This window comes from Chiroxiphia lanceolata, chromosome 8 (assembly GCF_009829145.1).
Source record: "Chiroxiphia lanceolata isolate bChiLan1 chromosome 8, bChiLan1.pri, whole genome shotgun sequence".
NCBI lineage: Eukaryota > Metazoa > Chordata > Aves > Passeriformes > Pipridae > Chiroxiphia > Chiroxiphia lanceolata.
The window spans coordinates 20,809,684-20,831,025 of record NC_045644.1 but is presented as its reverse complement, the minus strand read 5'-3'; the positions used below and the strand labels follow the sequence as shown (position 1 = coordinate 20,831,025).

At 43.2% G+C, this 21,342-nt stretch overlaps 1 protein-coding gene across 5 annotated transcripts in view; it reads right to left on the bottom strand.

Annotated features, from left to right (window-relative positions):
• TLL2 (tolloid like 2) overlaps positions 1-21,342 on the bottom strand; it is an 87,487-nt gene that overhangs the window by 3,926 nt on the left and 62,219 nt on the right. For all 5 annotated transcript variants that reach the window (XM_032694201.1, XM_032694202.1, XM_032694203.1 and 2 more), the window contains 10 exons: positions 20,118-20,233; positions 18,102-18,204; positions 15,211-15,327; positions 11,664-11,809; positions 10,527-10,722; positions 6,562-6,687; positions 4,652-4,812; positions 3,151-3,331; positions 1,723-1,848; positions 761-888 (listed from right to left, as the gene is read on the bottom strand). In XM_032694201.1, coding sequence (XP_032550092.1) covers positions 761-888; positions 1,723-1,848; positions 3,151-3,331; positions 4,652-4,812; positions 6,562-6,687; positions 10,527-10,722; positions 11,664-11,809; positions 15,211-15,327; positions 18,102-18,204; positions 20,118-20,233 — 1,400 coding nt within the window. The remainder of the gene's footprint in view (positions 1-760; positions 889-1,722; positions 1,849-3,150; positions 3,332-4,651; positions 4,813-6,561; positions 6,688-10,526; positions 10,723-11,663; positions 11,810-15,210; positions 15,328-18,101; positions 18,205-20,117; positions 20,234-21,342) is intronic.

Sequence of the window (21,342 nt, the reverse complement as noted above, 5' to 3'; positions counted from 1 at the left end):
ACAGACATCTGTAAATCCGAGTATGCGATTTAGCAGAGGATGAAATGCCAAGTGAGAAACAGGTCAAACAGTGCATCTGCCCCACTCCTCCCACAGAACAGTGTGCTTTCAGACAAGAATGATCTCAGGGTGGCAGAGCTCAGAATTCCATACCAGTGTGCCATGTTGCCTTAGCTTTGCTGCCTCACATAGGTGCATGACAAGTTATCAACTGCAAGCCTTATAAGCATTTATTTTTTTCCACTGGGAACCCTGCCCAGCACACTAAATGGGCTGTTCTTCAATATTACTTCCACTGAGCACAGGGATTATTTCCCCCAGTGCCTGGGCCATCTGCACAGATTTGGGCATGTCCTGTTATTTCCATAAGGCCATGTTGTAAAATGGCCCTGATGCCCGCCCCTCAGAGGGGCTGGGGACCAGCTCAGCCACCACCTTATTTAGATATCACCCCAACAAAGTGGTCAACAAGGAGAGGTAGGAGTGGGAGGGCATGTTATTGCCTGTAAATGGAGGGCAATACTCCACAGTTGTCATCTGCTGGAGTATCCTCTAAGCTGCCTCTCCCCTCCTGGTGTCTCTCTTGAGACCTTCTGCCCTTTTGCAAGCCAGGGCAGCCTCCCACAACACTCTCCTCCAAGAGCCCCAGACAGGACCTGTAGACATCAACCTCCTGCTCACACAGTGGTGGTGGGAAGTCACTTGAGCTCCTCACAACCCAGCCTGCTTCTCCCCTCATAGTCCCACTGTGGTTACTCACCACTTTCACTCGGTGGCCAGGTGTTGCAGAGATGTCCCAGGTGCACTCTTTCCGGCTGGGGTACTTGTCAGGCCAGTTGGGACTGCTCATCATTCCCTCTGCACCACTCAGCTTGTGCTCACAACCAGCTTGAGAGAGAGAGAGAGAGCACATTGAGGCAAGTCTCACATGGGAACACTCTAGTGTCCTACATGCTCCTCTCTGCCCACTGAGACCCCTCAACAGGGCAGAGATAGGGAAGGCTTCAGTCAACAAACAAGACCTTTTAGTATTACTGCATAGTTCTGGTGGGTTCGTCCTACACTTTTTTGAGCTAACCTGGCAGCTGGTGAAATGGACCATCTCATTCCCCTGGGCCTCACTGACCTCATTTACATCCTCACTCCCTACTTATTCTCCTGCTCCTCCATCTCATCTGCCCTGCTCCCAGGGCGATGATGTCAGCCCCTCCACTGTGTTGACTCTGGTGCTATCTCAGCCTCACACAGTTTTGCCAACTTGGAAAGCTGAATCAGCTCATAAAGAGATCAGACAAGGACCGGAGATGATACACAGAAGGGCCATGGCAGCACAGAGCAGGGGTAGTGGTGCAGGAAGAAAGGTAATTTTGGCATCAGCAAATGGTTAGATCAGCCCATCCTTTTTCTTCTGACTCAAACACAATAATTAAATGAAGCAGCAGTGACCAGTCTAATGGTGATGTCCCACAACTGCTCCTTTTGCTAGCCCAACTTCTTATTCCCACCCTGTCTCCCCTATGGTGATACAGAGGGCAAGACTAGGGAATGGGTCAGCCCCCTACCCCTTTTTCTTGGGCAGTTTTTCAGCTAGTTGGGGCTTTTTTGGTGCTCCAGCCTAGTACGTTGTACAAACTTCCTGCTAACACAGGGCAGAAAGGACCCTGAATCAAGCCATGTTTGAAGTACCTCGGCTTTTCTGAGGGTAGGAAGTGGGGACCTTACCTTCTTTACAGTCATGGCCATTTTCATGCAGCATGAAGCCATTTCTGCACTGGCATGTATAACTCCCAAAGGTGTTGATACATTCGTGCTGGCAACCACCATTGTCTTTGGAGCATTCATCCTTGTCTGGGCAGGATCAAAACAACAAACACTGAGTTGACAGTGAGACAGACTACCACAGTCACCAACTGGGAACCTCACACCCAGGATGGCAGATAGCAGTGCAAACCTTCAACCTCTACTGCTGGATTAGTCCAGTCAGCTTTTTAGCCCAGATACTATTCTCTTCAATTGTCTATCATTTAATAAAATACATCACAAACGTATTTTATTTTATAATGTAAGTTTAATAGTTAAAGACTTCTGTCTAAAAGAAGCATATAGCAGTGCCTCATACTTTTAAAATAGAGTCCAGGAAAAGTATCACATAAATTCACTAGCTTAGGCAAAAATCTACTGGCCAGCCTTTATATTTTCAAGTTCCTTTGTGCCCTGATGAGCCTCTATTTTTAAATAGCTCTGTCTGAAAGCACGAACAGCCAGATAGGAAGAAGATCTAAGGTATGAGCTGCTCTCTGAAGCTGAAATATGCCCCAGTGGATGTTCAGGACTCTATATTCCTCAATCTCACTGTTCTGAGCATAGATTCTGCTCATTGTTTCCAGTTCAACTTAAATTATGAGCAGTTTATCTCCATTTTTTCTTGGGACAATGCCTTCCCTAGATCTCATTAACCCCATCTGTCTTCTCACTCCCAAACATACTACCAGATGAAACATACCGACCTCATCATTCCTCCTGTTAGATTTAATAAGTCAAACCCCTAGCCCTGATTCTACTCTGCACCTGTCTTAATTCAAGGCTGTTTTGCCTGATCATCCTCCACAAAAATCATTAATGCTCTTTGGTCTCTGCTGAAAAGACAGCATGAAATTGAATTTCTACTTCCAAATGACATACAATTAACCTCCAGAACTGCCTGCCAGCAAGGTCCATCACTGACACAAAGTATTCAGAACAGAGGATGAGGAACTTCCACTAGCACACACTGCTTTGATGGGAATAATTGCTGTACAGAACATTACTGGAAATTTTCTAAATCTTCTAGTTTCATAGGAAAAAGCTTTCCTTTAATGATTCTAGGGACAGAGATAACTTCTAGAATTGGGTTCCCCATTGTTTCCTGCTGTGGAAAGACTGGAGGCACTGATGCAATCCATGCATCTTGCTGACACTACACTATGAAACTGGACCATACACTGCACTGAGAAACCAAGATGAAGGTGACACAGCACAGAGCAACCATATTTTTAAATGTAACCATGTCAGGCTCTGCCTGATCTAACAGGAGGTTGAAGAAAATTCATCAAAACCAAGAGGTTTGGTCAGAAGACACAGTTAAGCAAGTGAAAGGACACAGCCACCTACCAGAGAAGTAGTGAACTTTAAAGCCTTTCTTGGAGACCGTGTTGTCTGATTTGAACTCCAGTCTCATGTTGTTGCCATAGGATGTGATTACTTCGGGCTTCTCTGAGCCACAGAATCTGCCATGTAGCTTGGAGTCAGAAGCCAGCTCACTACGAACCTCAACATAGTCATATTTACAGACCTGACAAGAGAGAAGATTTCTCAGCTCTGTGGACTTGGAACAGAGAATTTCAGAGGAAGGGGACAGAGGCTTCACTGAGAAGGAACAGAAACAGTCTTGTACTCAAACACACTCCTAACTTCCCCAAAATCTCTTTTGTCAGTTTTCTCATCCCTTCCCTTGTTGCTCTGATTTTAAAGCATAGTTGTGTTTATCAGAACAGCAATGGTTCCATTTAATTTAGCTAAAATAATTTAGCTTATCCAAGAGCCTGACAGTGTTGAATGAACTTCAGCAGCCCAATGAATTAAGGAAGTGCCACTGCTCCCATTTACAGTGCGGAAAATGAGACCTGAATGCTTTGTTCAAACTCCACCCTGCCCTTGTCAGGACAGAGAACAGCCCCTTTTACTGGTTATTTCATTTATCCTTGAAGAACTCTACTTTATTGTTCATTTCCAATTATTTTCCTGCAAAGGCAGTACTGGGGAAGTGGGGGATGGTACATTAGGGCTGGAAAATACCTACAATTATGCAAAACTGGTAGAGAAAAGAAGTCCATTGTGCTGGTTTTGGCTGGGGTAGATTTAATTTTCTTCACAATGGCTAGTATGAGGATGTGTTTTGGATTTGTGCTGAAAACAGAGTTGATAATATAAAGATGTTTTTGTTATTTCTGAGCAGCACTTCCAAGTCAAGGCCTTTTCTGCTTCTCATACCATTCCACCAGCAAGGAGGCTGGGAGTGTGCAAGGAGTTGGGAAGGGATACAGTCAGGACAGCTGATCCTAACTGACCAAAGGGATATTCCAGACCATATGACATCATGCTCAGTATATAAAGTGGGGGGAAGAAGGAGGAAGGGGGAACATTCAGAGTGACGGTGTTTGTCTTCCCAAGTAACCATTACGTGTGATGGAGCCTTGTTTTGCTGGGGATGGCTGAACACCTGCCTGCCCATTGGAAGTAGTGTTTTTCTTTGCTTGCTTGTGTGGCTTTTGCTTCATCTATTAAATTGTTTATCTCAACCCATGAGCTTTTTTCACTTTTAGCCTTCCAATTCTTCCCCCATTCCACTGGGGGGAAGTGAGTGAGCAGTTGTGTGGTGTTTAGTTGCCAGATGGGGTTAAACCATTACATGTATTTATAATAGAACAGCTTTAATCCTTCCACTCTATAGAGAAAGCTGATTCAGACTTCAAGGAGAACAATCACTGCTATTTGTGTCATTCTGCCTTACTCTACCAGTAAGACTCTACCTCTTCCTTGTACCCCAAGGATTTATCCAGTTCTGAGTATAGCCAATAGTCCCACCTCTGAGATGCAGGGACTGGTTACGTACATCATTGCCTTCCAGATCAAACACTTCGAACTGCAGAGAGATCCGGTACTGGGCTGGAGCTACCACCTGCCAGACGCAGTTTTTGTTAGTAGGGTATTCCTTGGGCCATCCAGGGCTAGTAATGGTCCCATTGAGCTTGGTGATGAAGCCCCCACAGGCAGCTGGAGAGGCAATAAATGAACACAAGGTTTACTTGGTTCTGTTCAGACACACAGATTGGGCCACAGTGTTCACTAGGAGATGAATCAGATCTGGGTTGGTGGTACATTTCAAATCCCAGCCTCCAGAACAGGTTTAAAATGCTGGCAACTGTGAAGAAGACAGAAACCTCACATGCCCAGTGAAATACAGAGTTAGGCTATGTCCCTGAGAGCCACCACATAAGACTGATCTCCTCTTTAATCTCTCTTCTTGGGCTTACTGTGAATCAGTTGACTTGACATGCACAACACAGTTTTAAAGGCCAGTTCAGTAAATTCACCTACACTCAGTGCTACAAACCTTACTATTTCAAGTTGATCGGTAACGGAACAATTATAAGATAACAGAATCCTAGGGAAGACACTGTCAACTCTTCAGAGGCTTATTATACGTGGACTGCTTCTTCTCTAGGGAAAATAAATGACAAACTCAAAGACTTAGCTTTATTATCCCATTTCCTTTAAAAATTTAGGACATCTCAGCTTCATCCTCTTTTGGGAGGCAGGGCTTTTACCTCAGAGGAGTCAACCTCAATTTGCTCTTTTGCTGCAAAATTCTATTTGCAATGAAGCATTTTTTATCCTGTTTTTTCTTGCTGTTTCTTGAGAGTAATGAGATATGGCCACATCCTCAAAACCCACAGGGACAAAAGCTTTCTGTGTCTTGTTCCCAGCACCATTTTGCATTAAGAGAACTAACCCAAGGAAGCAGCTTCAATATAAATAGTGTAGCAAGCATATCTGGAGAAACAAAAGCAATTTACTCTGTTGTATATTGCTACATTTTTAAAGACTATCCCACAAATGAAGTTTAAAACAGGAGGTTAAGAGTGAAGTTCAAAAAACGTTTGCTAAGTTATAGTGGTTTGCCCTAGTTATAGTGGCTTGACCACATCATACTGGTTTGCTCAAAATTGCAAGAAATTATAAAAAAAAAAAAAAAGACAAAAGCCTTTTGCACACACCTAACTCTGCCCTCACCAAGTCAACAGCACTCTTCCCCAGGTAGTTTGACAAAAGGAGAAGTCAGGGCAACTTGGATGACTTTGAGAGCACCACTCACAGGGTGTGGAGCTCCCTTCATGTCTCAGCTGACAAGGCAGCGCTATGAGACAAGAACAATGGATGGATTTTCAGCACATCAACAGCTGTATTGTTGGCAGGAGCAAACACTTGTTGCACGAGATTAACAGTATAAATAGAAAGCTGACACAAACAGTTTCTATTGAAGGTGTGGGGCTTTTTCCTCCATAACAGAGCAGGGGAATTTTACTCCTCAGTATAGAGAGTATCTGTTTTGCATGCAGACAAAACATTCGTATTTTATTATATGAAGTAAATTTTTTTCAGAAAAAAAAAATCAGCTTTAGATTTATATACTTTTAGGCCATTCAGTGGTTAGGTTGTAATGCCTACACTCCCTTGTGCTGTACTGTGGGAGATCTGGTCTGAACAGCAATCTCTGGCCATGAAGGACAATTGGTTTTAGGGATGTTTAGCAGTAGAGAATCAGAGTATTTTCAGGTTTTTAACCAAAACTTGTTTTTCAATGGAAGATATTGACGAAAAGAAATTTTTCAGGTGGCGGAAAATAAACTGAAACAAAGAGGATGTAGAGGCAAGGAAAATCATCTCCAAAGACTGTTAAATTTCATTATTAGCCATAGTACCCATCCTATAAACAGATGCCTCAATCTGTAAGTTACTTACCTTCACAGTTCTTTTTATCAGCTGTCAACTCATAGCCAGGCTCACAGGTACATTTGTAACTGCCCAGTGTGTTCTCACAGTGCTGCTCACAACCACCATTGTCTGGCAGAGAACATTCATCCATCTCTGTCAGGAGAAAACCAGAACAAGTCACACTTTCTTGACCATCCAAACTTCATATTCCTCATGCAACCCTTCTGTACTGAAGGAACAGAGCAATAGCTGCTCATCTGAGCCCATGGAGTGGGCACTGCAGCAAACCTCACAAATGCTAAAGCACTCCTAAACATGAAACCATAAAGGACTACAATTACTGTTGGTACCCACTAGTGCTTTTTCTAGACAGGAGCAGGGAAACAGAGGCTCCTGTAAAGACTTGACTGCCTTTTGTTCTCATTTGCCTATTTCTTTGTTCTGTTTAAGTTCCTTATGCTCTTGAGTGACAGAAACCAGCCTATTATGGTGCCCACAGTAATGGAGCTGAGGGAGGTCGTACCCCATGGAACAGGGTGCAGCAGAGAAGCTGGGAGGACATGCAAGTAGTTCTGCCTTTTCATAGACACATGAAGTCTTGCTATCCTGGGCTTTGAAGTCAGGCTCTTCAATCACATCTCAACAACTTGAACTGACATTTTAATATACAGATAGCCAGATGTACTGGATTTTCATCCTGACCTCTGATTCCACATGCATGCCTTAATAGATGATTTTATTAACATGGGGTAGGTTGGCCTCAGCCAGCAGCCAAACTCCCACCCAGCTGCTGGTTCACTCCCCACCCCCTCCCACTCCAGTGGAACAAGGGAGAAAACAGGAAGAATAGGAGCAAGAAAACTCCTGGGTTGAGACAGGCAAATTACCCACCAGTTACTGTTGTGGGCCAAACAGACTCAACTTTGGGGAATGTAATTTCATTTATTGACAATTAATATTTGAGTACTGGTTTTGGTATTGGGATACAGAAGCTGAAAACAAATATACTAAAATACTTATGGAAAACAGCTTTCTGCTCCCCTTTTCTGGTTCAACTTCACTCCAGGCTCCTCTCCTGTTCTCTTCCTGTGACCTTGGACTTACCTCTGTTGTTTTACATTTTTTGTTCCCTCCTCCTCTCTCTCCCTGTCATTTTTAACTTATCTTAAACATGTTTTCACAGAGGTGCCACCAGGCCAGCTGATGGGCTCAGACTTGTCCTGCACTTGGTCTGCTGCAGAGCCAGCTGAACCATCTGTCTGGTACAGAGCAGCCCCTGCAGACCCCACTGCCAACACCTTGACACTTAGACCCTATATAATGCTCCCGTAACTGTTAGTGCTGTGTAGATGAAACAGAAACAGATTAGATGTTGACTAGATTATCACTGCAGGTCCCTTGCAGCTGAAATATTCTATTTTCTTCTATTGATAACACTGTCTTCCTGCAAAGCCTTCCTGAAGTCGGGAACCCCCACCACAACAGTTCCAGTGCAAACAGACTTTATTATCTGGTTTTTGTTTGTGGATTCACTATGAAGAAAGTAGAGTATTTCTTTGCTGCTCTTTTCTTAGGTATAGGTTCAATAGTTCTAATCTGGCTGTTAAATTACTTGGTTGAGAAAAAAGAGTGTCTGAAATTCCTATGATCATCAAAAACCCCTGTGATCAGTCTTTACCCTGGGAAGGACATGTCCTGGATATGGGCAGGTATATTTTACAGTGTTGTTTTTCCTCTGATATTTACCATGAAGAAGAAAGGCACAACAATGTGCATGTCAGATAACCACATCACTACTAATACTTCAACCATATACAAAACAGGCTTCAGTGACACAAACAATTTGTTACAGAAATGAAGATAACTAATAAAGAATAATCCTGGAGCCTTCCCTTGAGATACACCTGATGGGGTGGATATGAGGTAGTTGCTCTTCATATCTTCCTGACATTGCCTCTTGGATGTGACAAAGGCTTACCCTGTCTGAGCTGTTTGTAGATTCATTTTCTCTGAAAAGTTAGAAGTTACCACTGCATGTTCTCATGAAGCATAGCATTCAATGCCATCCTTAACTCTGGTTTTTTTTAGCTATTTTCTTTCATTGTTATAATACATGTAATTGAAAATCTATTAATTTCCTAATTCATTAAGGCAAAACTGACCTATTGCTTGGTCAGATATGGGTGGCAGTCTGAAGAGTGCCTGCAGAGCTATCTAATTTGTTTCTTTACTTTGTTCATGAAATGTCTGATAGTCACAATCCCTCTTGATATGGAGGTACAGTTTGCAGACTTTAGATCCCACCTTGAAACTCCACAGGTACAGGAGTGTCTACCCGGGTGTGTCTACCCAGCTTTTGCACACTGACATCAACTCTGCCCACAGTGCTAGCTGGCTAGAAGTTGTGTAGCTATGTCTACTGTGATGCTTGGTCCAAGCAAATGCACTCTGCTCCTCAGCTGAAGTTACTGGCATGGACTTACAAACAACCTACCCATCCAACAGCTACATGGTTTCTGGTTCAAATATGTGACATCTGTGCAGACACTGGAAGATCTAGTCTGCCAGCAAAAACTACACAGAAAATATCTGTGTCTGCAATTGCACTACTGTGCATGTTTACACATTTTTACATAAAAAGAATAAATTTATTTCTCACTATCTGTATCACAAAGAAAGCACCCCAGGTTCAGGTGTATAACTTTCTTCCCCTACAAACTTGCAGGAGACTCTCAGATTCTAGAGATTAACTTGCTGTGTCTCCATGTAGTGCTAATCCCTGAAAGACATTCTGCCACATTCAGCCTTCACTGTTCACTCCTGAAAGCCAAAATGTCTTTAGGAAGAGGTACTCCCTGTGTCTTTATGGAACCTGAAAAATTTAAACAAGGAAGTCTAGACACTGTGAGAGTTGTTCAGGGACTGGAATTAAACATCACAGTATTTGCAATCACCCTTTGTGATCTCTCAAATGTACAGGACAATGTACTCTGTAAATTAAACTTTATTTAACTACTTTTTTCTGCACCTAAGTGCATGGCTTAAGAATTACAGGTTATAGATTATGAAACCTCATTACTTGAATGGTGAAGAAGTGAATTCATGTGATAGACTAATCTCAGCAAAGGGGATTGAGTCCTGACAGGTTTGTTTGCTGTATTTCTTAATGAGGTCATGAACTAAATTTTAATTCACAGAGTACATTCTCCTGCAAATTTGAGAAATCTAAATGGACCATGACACCTTTAACACAAGACAAAAGTTAAAGCAGAAATAAATAAAGGATTTTTGCAATCCAAATATTGGCATTGCAGCTATTATTTCTGTACAATTGTCACTGAACCTAAGAGAAACATGACTGTCTACCTTGCAGCAGTTTTGCACATATTTTTCCCAAGCAGTTAGATATTCTGTTCTTGCCTCTATCAAGTCACCAGGATGCTGGTAATGGACCAGCTCTTAAAAAAAGTAAAAAAAAGGTAAAAAAAAAAATCTTACTCATACTCACATCTTCCTGAAGAGAATCTCAGTTTAGGAACACATTTGTCTCTTAAAGCACTCAGATATTTTTTTCTGGGATTCCACTTGCATTCAGATTTATCATCTCTCCAGAGGCTTCTTTTGGAATAGAACTTAAGCATGCAGTTGTTTTTAATACCCTTTGTGCAGTATTAGTACCTTATTTGAAAATGTAAGTGTCCCCTGGTATGGCTAAATGGAGGTGACATTCTGTCCAGCTGTGCTACACCAGGTGTTAGTGCCTGTGCTGATACTGGCCCAGTAGGCTTTCTTTCTGTCCTAATCAGGGAGGAGGTGTTCCTGCCTCAGTATCAAGCAATTTGAATATAAATTTGATATTGACAGTTGCACAGAAAAATCTAACAGTTCTTAACTACAAGTAGATACAACGATAATTGGTCATTTGGGGATGGCAGTAGTTTAAGGGATGAATCGTACTCAGCTTTGACTGTGAGAGGTACTAGATCACATACCTTTAAAGAAATTTGCTGCAAAGCCTGCTTTATTGATCGTTGCATCAGATGCAAACTTCATCCACACTTTGTTTGAACTGGATTTGATGTCTTCTGGCTTCTCGTAGCCACAGAAGTGGCCGATCAGTGGGCTGTGTTCAGTGAGGCCATCCCGGATCTCCAGGTAGTCATAAGAGCATGCATCGTGCCATTCAATCTGCAATAGGAAAAGTGTGTGCCTGTACCTTGCTAGTATGGGTTCTTCAAGCCAGGCTAGTTCCCCAGATAGACTTTGGCCAGAGATTAGCTCCCCAGACAATTGGCTACGAGGTACTTGCCTCATGGCTGCCACTGAGCTTTCCTGCAGTTGGAATTGCATTCAAGCCTAGGCACATCTCAGTTCTACCACTATTTTCTGGCTATGCTCTAGTGAAACCCAGACCCTAACTCTCTAAAAACTGCTTTTTCATGAGAAGCTGTAAGAAACAGAGCCGAACAGCTGCAAACAAAAAGGTTTAGGAAACCACTGCAGGGTCACAGCTAGGAGCTAGTGGTATCAGCCCTTTACAGGACAAACATGGTAAGTGTACCCAGGCTACAACAGCCTATGGGATAGATGGGATTTATGCACCAGCTAAGGTCCTGTCCACTCCTGTCTGTGATATATACATCAGCTGTCAAAGACAAACCATTGGGAACCTAACTAAGAGTGTAAGACATCCTATAACCAGTAGGAGAAAACCTTTTGTGAGCTCTTCAAAGCCTGTTTGCCATCTGGAACATGATGTTTCTTTGGGGAGTCACATCCTTCAATCTGCCAAGTCCCAGTGACATGAAAAAGAGATTTTTGCCTGGATTGGGACCATTTACTTTCATTTGACTGGATGAAAATTTAAGGATTCATGAGTCCTTATTTAATGTCATCAACACTTTTGAGTCCCTTCTAATTATATTTGTCTAAAGCAACAGTTTTTGAAAACTCATCATAAAAACCTGGCTCCAAAATCTCTGAGTGAACTTCTGGTGAGAATAAATGATATTCTGAAGTAGTCAAAAGATTTAAAATAAATTATTATTTACACCACTTTCTTCTTAATCTTAAAGGACCTAAAGAGGCAAAATAGTATCTGTAATATAATATACAATAACATTTCTCACCTCAAAGGCTTGGAATGTAATTCCTATGTGAAAACCCTCAGAAACTGTGATCTTCCAGATGCATTCTTTGGAAGGTCTGTAGTCATCTGGGTAATTGGGAGATTGGATCTGTCCAGCATCTTTGTGAATTTCTCCACCACAAATAGCTTCATAAAAAGGAAACAGCAAAACCCTGAGATTGCAGGTTTTTCCATAGGTAAAGCCTGCTCCTAATTCAAATCTGCATCAATATCACCTGTTATACAAAGGCAACCCACAAGTCATGGAGGTTTTTACAAATCTAACATCTTGCCTTAGTGACAGTGTCTTCCGTCTTGCTGTGCCAACGTCCTTAGAAGGTGAACTCACTGGGACAGAGAATTTTTATGAATTTGTGTGTTTCATACTCCAGGTTGCCTTCATATCTGCTTGAAACCTGCTAACAGCTCTATGAACCAAGAAAAGTTGGCAAAAAACGCCAACAACAAAACCCAAAAATTAAAAAAAAGTTGCAAATCTAATCCAGCCACACGATGGCAATATTAACAAGCACAAGTTGAGCTGTTCACCACCAGACCATCAGGCTGACCGCTGTGCATGAAAAATTAAGTTTCAGTGTCAAATGTGACAATGAGTAAGTTTAAAGACCAAGAACAGAAAATTCAGTGAAAATCTAGTTTTATAAAAAACTGGTAGAGACATCAAAGACAATAACAGTTCAACAAAATTGTCTGCAAGACTACATAAGAAATAAAGGTAAGATCACAGGCTAAAACCTGTGTTACCCCATGATGCATGACACACATGTCTACAAAAGACATATGAATGTTTTGGTTGTATTCAAAGTCAAGCAAAAAAAAGCACCAGCAGTAAGTATAAGAGACATGGTACTGCAATGACACTGCCAGACATCAACCATCCTCACCTCTGGGTTCTCCCCACAGTGCATTGTATTAGCAATTCAGAGGTGGGTCTACCTATAGTGTCCTGGAAATTGCTTGCATTGTCTTGGTTTTGCATTGTAAGCTGTTAATGTAACCTAGTTAAAAGTACTGTTTTATTAGTGCAGTGCTACAGGCTTTCTTAGAGAATCAGTGTTAAAGCACCTCCAAACAGTTGCACTGAAAAATTCAGCTGCAGAGCACAATTTAGATTGCAGTTTGAGTTCATACATTCAGAGCTACAAGTGGTGCTTGAGAGAAGCTCTGGGGGACTCTTTAAAGAACTGTCTCCCCCTCCTAACAGAAAGAGGACTATGAGAGCAGAGAACTGACCTTTTTTTTAAGAGCCATAAAACTGACAGCCAACAAATAATATTTTCTCCATCCACTGCAGTAGTTCAGACAACTATACTTGGAAAAGCCCTACTGCAAAATGGAGAAAACATCTGCTGACAGAGCCTGAGAAGGCAATAATGATGCCAAATTTCGGGCTGCCAGCAGTGCTGTAGGACAAAACTGCCAACATCTTCCCATCTTGAATCTTATGAAAGAAAGGGGACAGAATGACTGAACTAAGAGGACACTTTCCCTACGTTATCCGTCATTTAGCATCAAGTAATTCTACCACAATGTGGCTACAATGCTTATGCCTCTTTCCTCACATCTTCTGAAAACTCTCAGTCCAAGACTCAGAGGAATCCAAATCCAAAAATGAGTCCTCACCCAAAGAGCTTCCAGTAAAGTTCAGATGCACGAGCATTTACATGCACTCTCACTAAAGCAGAAGACAGAGAAGCAGAGCTAAAACCCACTTTGTTTTTTTTAGTATGTGAGGGAGGAGTTCAAAAGAAAAAGAGGAACTAACAGCAACACAGAAAGATTTTGGACAAAAACTGATAAAAAAATTAAACATTTATGGGCAAACCCTCCTGGAAATAAAGATTACCTTTATTGCCTAAGCACAGAAGTCACAAAACAGCTGAGCAAGCCACCTGACAATGGAGGAAAGAAACAAGCCATTACCAGAGCTTGCTTTAGAGGGAAATAGAGATTAAGGAAGATTTTTAGAAAATCTCCTATTTCAGCAAATAAATTATGGAGAGAGATGCAGATAATCTTACTACCTGCTGCTCTGACAAGAGGAGGCTGAGTTAAGAAAAGAACTGTGCAATGTGCCATCACTATTTCTGTTGTACAAGCTGGTTTCCACCAGTCATGCTCTGTGCTTGCTCTCAGGCATAGCCATAGATTCCATACCTTTCCAATGGGAAACTTCTTGCAGGAAAGGGATACATAAAACACCAGTCTTGAAGAGGCAGGAAAATATGAACAGTTGGAGTTTGTTTGACCACTAGATGCACATTCCACTTCCAGTTGCTCTATTCAAAAGTCAAGTGAAGCAAGTATTGCTTATATTTACTGAACCTTTAGGGATCATTTATCAATCAACAGGAAACAGGGAAATTATCAAGAGGAAAGAAAGTCACTTTGCAAAGTGACTTTGGAATGTAGCCAATGTAAATTTTTTTTTCTTCTAATACCATTTAGCAATATTAAGCATGATGCCATATACACTAGTTTGATCACTTCTAATTCCAGCAAACTACCATAAAAGGGGTGTTACAAACCACATGGTCCAAGCAACAGCTGCTTTTCAGCAGAAATATTAAAAAAGAAAAAAAAAGTCAGGCAAGCTACCTCTGTCTCTGGGGCAACAATTCCTGCAGAAACCAGATATTTCTCCTGTGAAACAGATTTGTTAGTCCCTTACTGCTGTGAAATCCTCATGTGCTTTATTTGCACTTCCCCAACAGTCCCATGTTTGCTTCACTTCCCTCTGTTAGTATCATTATTCATGAGTTTATTGGACACTTGGGCACTGGGCTTCCAGCATCATACTTGTTCCTGTGGCTGAAGAAAGATGATGATGCAGTACAGTCAACCTTAGTACTGCTGACAATGCTGGTACTTCTAAGAAAATGCCTGTTGCCCACAGAACAATGGAATCATTATTGTAAAAAAAAAAAAAGCATATATGGAAAAGGGATGTTACTGATTTGTAGTGACTGTGGCAGTATTGCTCCTCCTCTGAAGTGGTTCATCATCCCAGTGTCATGCAAGTTTCTAAAGTACCTGACCTGTAGAAGATCTGACATGCTAATTTCCAATCTTCTGTAAGTAAAACATACAAGGGAGAAACAAAAGAACAATCTTTGCATTTGAGAAAAAAAAAAAAAAAAAAAGAAAAACACCCCAAGACAACCTGTATTGAGTGATATAAAATGTATGGTCCCAAACAGAACTTTGCCTACTAAAACAGTGAAAGAAACTCCTGCTACACCCCACACTGCTGCTTGCAGGGGTTGGTTAGAGCAAACAGAACCCAGCCTATGTACAGAAGCTTGCTTTGTGTTGCTCTCCTGTTGTGCCCCCCAAAATGTGATGATCTTGTTGGAAGATCCATGCCTTGTCTACTGAAACAATGCACAAAATCTGCCAATTTCCATAAAAACAAGAGCATGGCTGTATCTAACCACACAGTGCAGCAGAACTCCTGCAAACCCATAAACCCCCTGCATCCTTTCTTCCTGCTCCATATGTGACAGACTTCTAGCTAAGGGCTGTACCTTCATAAACCACAAAGAAGCCTTTCCCCAGGATGTTACTGCTGCTCCGGAACTCGATCCACAGCCTGCTGTCCGTGGATATTACTGGTTCAGGAATCTTGTCACCACAAAATCTACCTACAAGGCAGGAAAGAGACAATCAGGATCTTTGTGATCTCCTGTCTGATGGGCAGCACAGTGCCTCCAGGAAGCAAAGAATCTGTGGTTAAAGGAGCTGTGCTTGTGGAAAAGACCCTTTCAGTCCCATCACTTGTGCTTTTGAATAAGTTTCTGTGTCCCCCCTCCATTAATTTCAATTATGAAATGAATGAAAGTTCTCTTCAGCTGGGAGCAGAATCCAGTAGTCACAGATGAAGCTTCTGTTGCCCTGGTAAATTCAAAAGGGCTCATGTTTTGATCACATCATTGGGCAAATGAGCTTCAGTGAACTATCCCCAGTCCTTCCAGAGATGTGACATTAGGGAACATTCTTTCCACCTGCTAGGCCTTGGAAACTCCTTCAGCATTTTGCACGCAAGAGTAAATTGTGTAAGTCAAGCCAAGGGCAAGACATGGCCATGCGGGTGAGGAAAAAACCTCTTATTCTCTGCTCAACTTCTCCCAGTTAAGCTTCTGCAGTCAATTGCTTTCAAGAGAATGAGACCAAGAGCCTTTTTGGTCCATGGTTCCCCCAACAATAAGCTCTCTGGCACTCACCAGCACTGGCAAATACCCAAATTCTGCAATCAAGTATGAATCCTGAAACAGATCAGCTGCAGATGCATCTTCAGCCCAAACAACCTCATCAACCCCAATTTGGTGCTCCTCTACCTATTCAAGCCAGATGCTCTTCACAGAAACAGAGCAAGAACCAAGTATGCCCTGATAGTCAGGAACCTGCACTTGGGTCAGGAGCTTGCACAGCGCAAACATGGTTTTTGACTTCAGCTGACACCAGCACGGCTATACACTGAATTCACCATGGTCTTGGCACCCTGTCCAACCGAATCCCACTGGGATTTAGACAGAGGTAGAGAATACTTCTTCAGGTTGAATTCAGTCAGGACAGTGGTGAGAGGGATCTTGGCATCTTTGAAAAACCCCTACTGGGTAAAAACCTGGTTAATGCCTTACCTGCAATACAGCCTCTTAGTTCCCATTACCTGGCTGGGAATGGCAGTTTCACCACCAACTTCTTTCTCTTGCAGAATCATCCATCCAAATATTATCTTGGACCCAGCTTTACTTAGCTACTATTGTGCCCCCAAGCTGTCCAGTACTGTTGGGGTAGCATGACAACCAATGTACCAATAGCATCTCCCATCTCCACTCCCAAAGGCAATGCTAAAAACAGCATCAGCACTGCAAAGCTCCTTCCTCTAGGGTCACTGAGCAACTGCCTCCTGGATTTAGACTTGGAGTTTAACAGGGGTGTCAAGAAGAGGAAAAGCAGATGAGGAACGAGAATGAGCAAGCTCCTCAGAGTGTGATAAAGGGCCCATTCATAAAAAGTTATACACCATTTAAAGGCTGGGTTTTCACACACTTCCCTGGGAAAATATGCAGCACACATGTATTTTTTCTCTCCGCAAGAAGCCTGTGCTTTCACAATTCACACTAATCCCCCTCCCCACCCCCTGCTGAATCGCCGTCTGTCTGCCTCTTCCGAGCTAATTTCATGGGCTCAGCCCCATGCGGGAGCCATGGTCACTCATGCAGTGTTTCCTTCCAGATGGAATCACTCCCAAGTCCACCTGCACTAGGGGGACAGGGAGGTGCTTGGCTTCTGAAATACCTTTAAATTACTCGGCAGAAAAAAAAAATAACGAGGAGCTAAGTTGCAGCTGCTGGAGCAATGTTACCTGATGCACGTGCAGCAGAGAACAGCAATAAATGCTGCCAAATCCAAGAGGCAGGAAGCAGTAAAGCTGGCTGTCAACTGCAGTGAAAGGTAGGCCCACAGAAACCTGGAGACCAGCACGGCTTCAACCTTAGTACCTCACCTGGTACCAGGGCTAGGATGTCCAGTAGGGCCAAGGAGAGCACCCAAACCTCCCTAAACCCTCTGACCCAATGCTGACTGTCCCAGTCCTGTGCTGCAGCATGGGGCACAGCTGCTCTAACACAGCTGGGGATGCTACACAAGCTGATTGCTTCTTTTCTTTCAGGCAGAAGGGGCTGTTTGCAGTGCAGCATTTTACACATTTGGGACACCAAGGTTAGGGGATGAAGTCAAGATCAGAGCCAGTGAAAAAGTAGGTGGGATTCCTGAACCACTCAGGGTGACAGAAGACTTGCAGTTACAATAGCAGGAGGCAGAGGAATAGGGAGGATACAGAGGAGCTGCGCTTCTCAGAGAACAACACAACTACTTTGGGAATGGGAGCAGGAGCAGAGCAGAGTGCTTGCACAGTTTGACATCCTAGGCATGGTCTAGCAACTTCCCTGCTAGGAGTACAGAGGCTCCAAGTACAGAGTACTGTGCATTTGTAAACACAAATACTTGAGAAATAATGGCAAGAGTTTGGGTCAGGAGCAGTAGTACAGCTGCTCCATTCTGACTGCCTGACAATTCCACCCCGGACTTGGGAAAGAGCAATAATGAAACTCCAGAGACCACAGTTTTAGTCCCAACCAGGGCCCTGACTTACTTCCCTCCCTGCATCCTTTCTCAAGCTGGAAAAGGAAGGAACAAAATCTTTGCTACCAAAGGTCTTGGAGTATGAATCATTTGGAGTGAATATAGCACACAAACATCTCCGGATGGAGACATTAAGGGATGGCCAGTGCACTGGCTTGACATAGGGTCCTTCTGGGTAAAGAAAGGTTTGTTTCTGTTTATTTTCCCCCCTCACTCTCCAATGCATCAAGAACAATACACGAAATGCAATTAAAATGAAACAGGTACTCGCCCAATAATGGAGCCTTTCTCCAGTAGCCATCACGCACCTCCACATAATCATACCAGCAAAGGCGACTTTTAAACAGGTCCATTGATGTGAAATTTAACATAATCTGAAAGGAGAGAGTACACATTTCTCTTTGGGGATGGAGTTACTTTAAAAAGATCCTACAGATTGTATTTCATCTCTGCTACAGTGCTGCCTAAGTGAGTATGCAGGAAAAGACAGTTGGACAGTTGGTGGGATTTGTACATCAGCTTTCCTCAAAAACGGAAGGTTTCTCAAGGTATTTTAATGAAACCATTACAGTACATGACAACCAATAACTCTTTTCAATCAACTGTAATTAAAAGCCAATGCTCCTCAGTTACTAAAAACTACTTAAAAAAAGCCCATTTGGATTTTTAAAATTAAAAACCGAATCTTTGTTTTTCAGCAATGTGAACATCATAGAGAAAGACATTGTCACAAAACACACTTCTGGGGTCTATACCTTCATATAAATGACACTTGTAAGAAAAATATAATTTTGCTGATTAGGTTCCACATTCTGACAATCAGACTCACACCATCACAATGATGCAATTGGGTTTAGTGGCTTTATCAAGCGCAGCTTAGCATTAAAATGTTATTACTTCGGCCTCCTTCCTCTGTCACATGGATCACAGGCCTTGGTCTGGGCCTATGGAGGTCACCGATGGGGTGTACTTGTATCTTTTTCTTCACAAGATTTGACCCATGTATTCATTTACATCCATAATCTGCCACAGAAATGTCATTAGACTAGAATAGATGTTCTCTCCCAAAGTCCTGACTGGCAGTCCAGAAGGCAGTCTGCAATGATGTCACTCACTTTTTTCATGCTTTTGCAGTTTTCTGACTTTGGTCAGCAAAAGGAGATTTATCTGTTTCTATGCAGATGAATGCTACAAGCCCAATATCTGTTCTCAGCTAACACCTCAGTGCTACAATGCTACTTTGTACCAATCACTGCATTTGATTAAACAGGTAAGTTGAAGCATTCAATCTGAAATCGATGATTTATTTTCTTTTTTAACATTAGTGGCTCAGCATCCAAACCTACACAACTCTTCTGAAGAGGCTGAGAAGCAAAGGGAGAGTTTACAGTAAGATTCCACACCACAAAACTCTCAGTGCCACAGTTTCCAAACCTGGATGGCTCTTGGCTCTCCTGCCCCAGTGATGCTCTCCCTGCAGCTGATGGCAGGAGCTCAGCAGGGCATGGAACTGGGCTTGCAGGTGACAGAACCAGATCCTGGAGCCAGGCAGCTGTTGCAAAACTAATGAACTCTGCACTTTGTCCAAGTCTTAAGCATATGTTGAGGGTGGTCCTCAGCAAAGTCACTCTGCTAAGGAGCTCCCAAGCTGGACTGCGCATTCTTGCAGCCTGGTACGGCATGAAAGGCCTGAAAGGCTGGTGTTACTGGATTAAGGAAAGATTTCATTTCTACAGGAAGATCAATAAAACAAAAAGAGCTGAGAAGAAGGTGGACAGGGTGGGTGATTGATGCTCAGTGGGGCTTGGCGTTTCAAGGCGGGAACTGGGAGTTCCCTGACAGGCATATTATGCCTGCGTGATAGGGGCAGGCCACACATGTCACTCATGGCTCCTCGGCTCCCTTAAGGACCCCAGATGGCTGGCACATTTTATCTAACTCATCTGACTGGCACCTGGCTTTGGAAGGTGAACTCAGCTGGAGATAGTAGGGTATAGGAAATGTCCATGCAGGGTTCAGAGTCGAATTGAGAGTGAGGATCAAAGATCAACACACAGTCCAGACCTGGGAGGAGGCTCCGCTCCAGCAGTACCTCTCCTCTCCTCAGGATCGTGTATCCCTCACTCCATCTCTGGGAGGACAGCACTGGTGCTCGTGAGCCTTTCCAGGCTCCATCCCTGCACCTCAGGCATACAGAGATCTTCTGGCAGCTACTAACACTGTCATCACAGGCAAAATCACATGTGAGGGAAATGCAGAGTACACCTTGTGCTGGTGTGGCACCTACCTTCTCCCCTGGGGTCACCGAGATCCTCCAGACACAGTGGGAATAGGAGGGGTAGCCATTTGGAAAGCCAGGGGCTGAGAAATTACCTGTTGAGTCTTGCAAGGTCTCTCCACAAGCTGCAGGAGAGGGGAAAAAAACCTATCAAAAAGGAGTGACTCTGTAGTGTGTGGGTTGGTGGTTGGCACTCTAATGATGCTTGTTCATGGTACTGGCCAAAGGTCATTGAGCACCTGAGACCTTGCCAAAGGGGTGATGTGAAATTTGTCAGAATTTCTAGGATAGAAGATGATCAGTGAAAGGACGTAGGGGAAACAGCTTTTAAAGAGGCCACCCTTCTTCCTTCATCTTCCTTCCACGTGCCAGCACTTCCAGGTTTCCACTAATCAAATGCAAAGTATTAACCCCACCCCACCTCACAACCCCACAATTGCTGCGAGCAAATCTGTTTTCCCTTCATTACAAGCTGCTCAATGAAGTTCTCCTTAGTTACCATTGTTAAGTGTCTTTTTTGGGGCTAAAACATCCTAACAAAAGCAGGGCAAGCCTCACTGCCTTCATGCTTTGGCTGCCCTGCACCTACCCTGCCATCACACTGCACAGGACAAAACGTGAGCACAGCAGCCCATCGCTCTCCCAACTTCCCATTTTGTGGCCTGCTGCAGTTGATGAAATGTAGATCCCACAGTGATTTTCAGGAAGCAAGGAACATGCACATGCATATGCTCCTTTAGGGAACCACAGCTTCCAACATCTGGGAAAGCTGTGACTACTGTAGTTCCTGCTCTCCGAGCCAGGAAGACTGAGCCTGAACGAAGAGTGACCATCTACATCTGCAGAGCAGCTGACTGGCTAAGTGGGAGGATCACAAATATCAAAGCTCCCATTTCCTTCAGAGTGCTCACTAGACACATCCAAATACCTACTGCAAGATACAGGGACCTTGGCTTGCCTGCTTCCCAGTCGTTTTTCCAATTTCATAACACACAAGCTGCCCTTGACCTGCAACTTGGTTTCCTCAGAGACGGTAAGGCAGCCCCCAAAAATCCCTGATTAAGCAGCAGTGCTTTGAAAGATCCGACAAGGCCTTTCTTTTCTCATGGAAATGCCAGAGGTTGTTCCTCTGCTTGATGCTATCACACGCTAATTTTGAGCCGTGATTACATTTAGATGGGCGATTACATTTAGATGGGCGGGTTGGAAGCTGGAGGTGAAAAGAGACTGATCC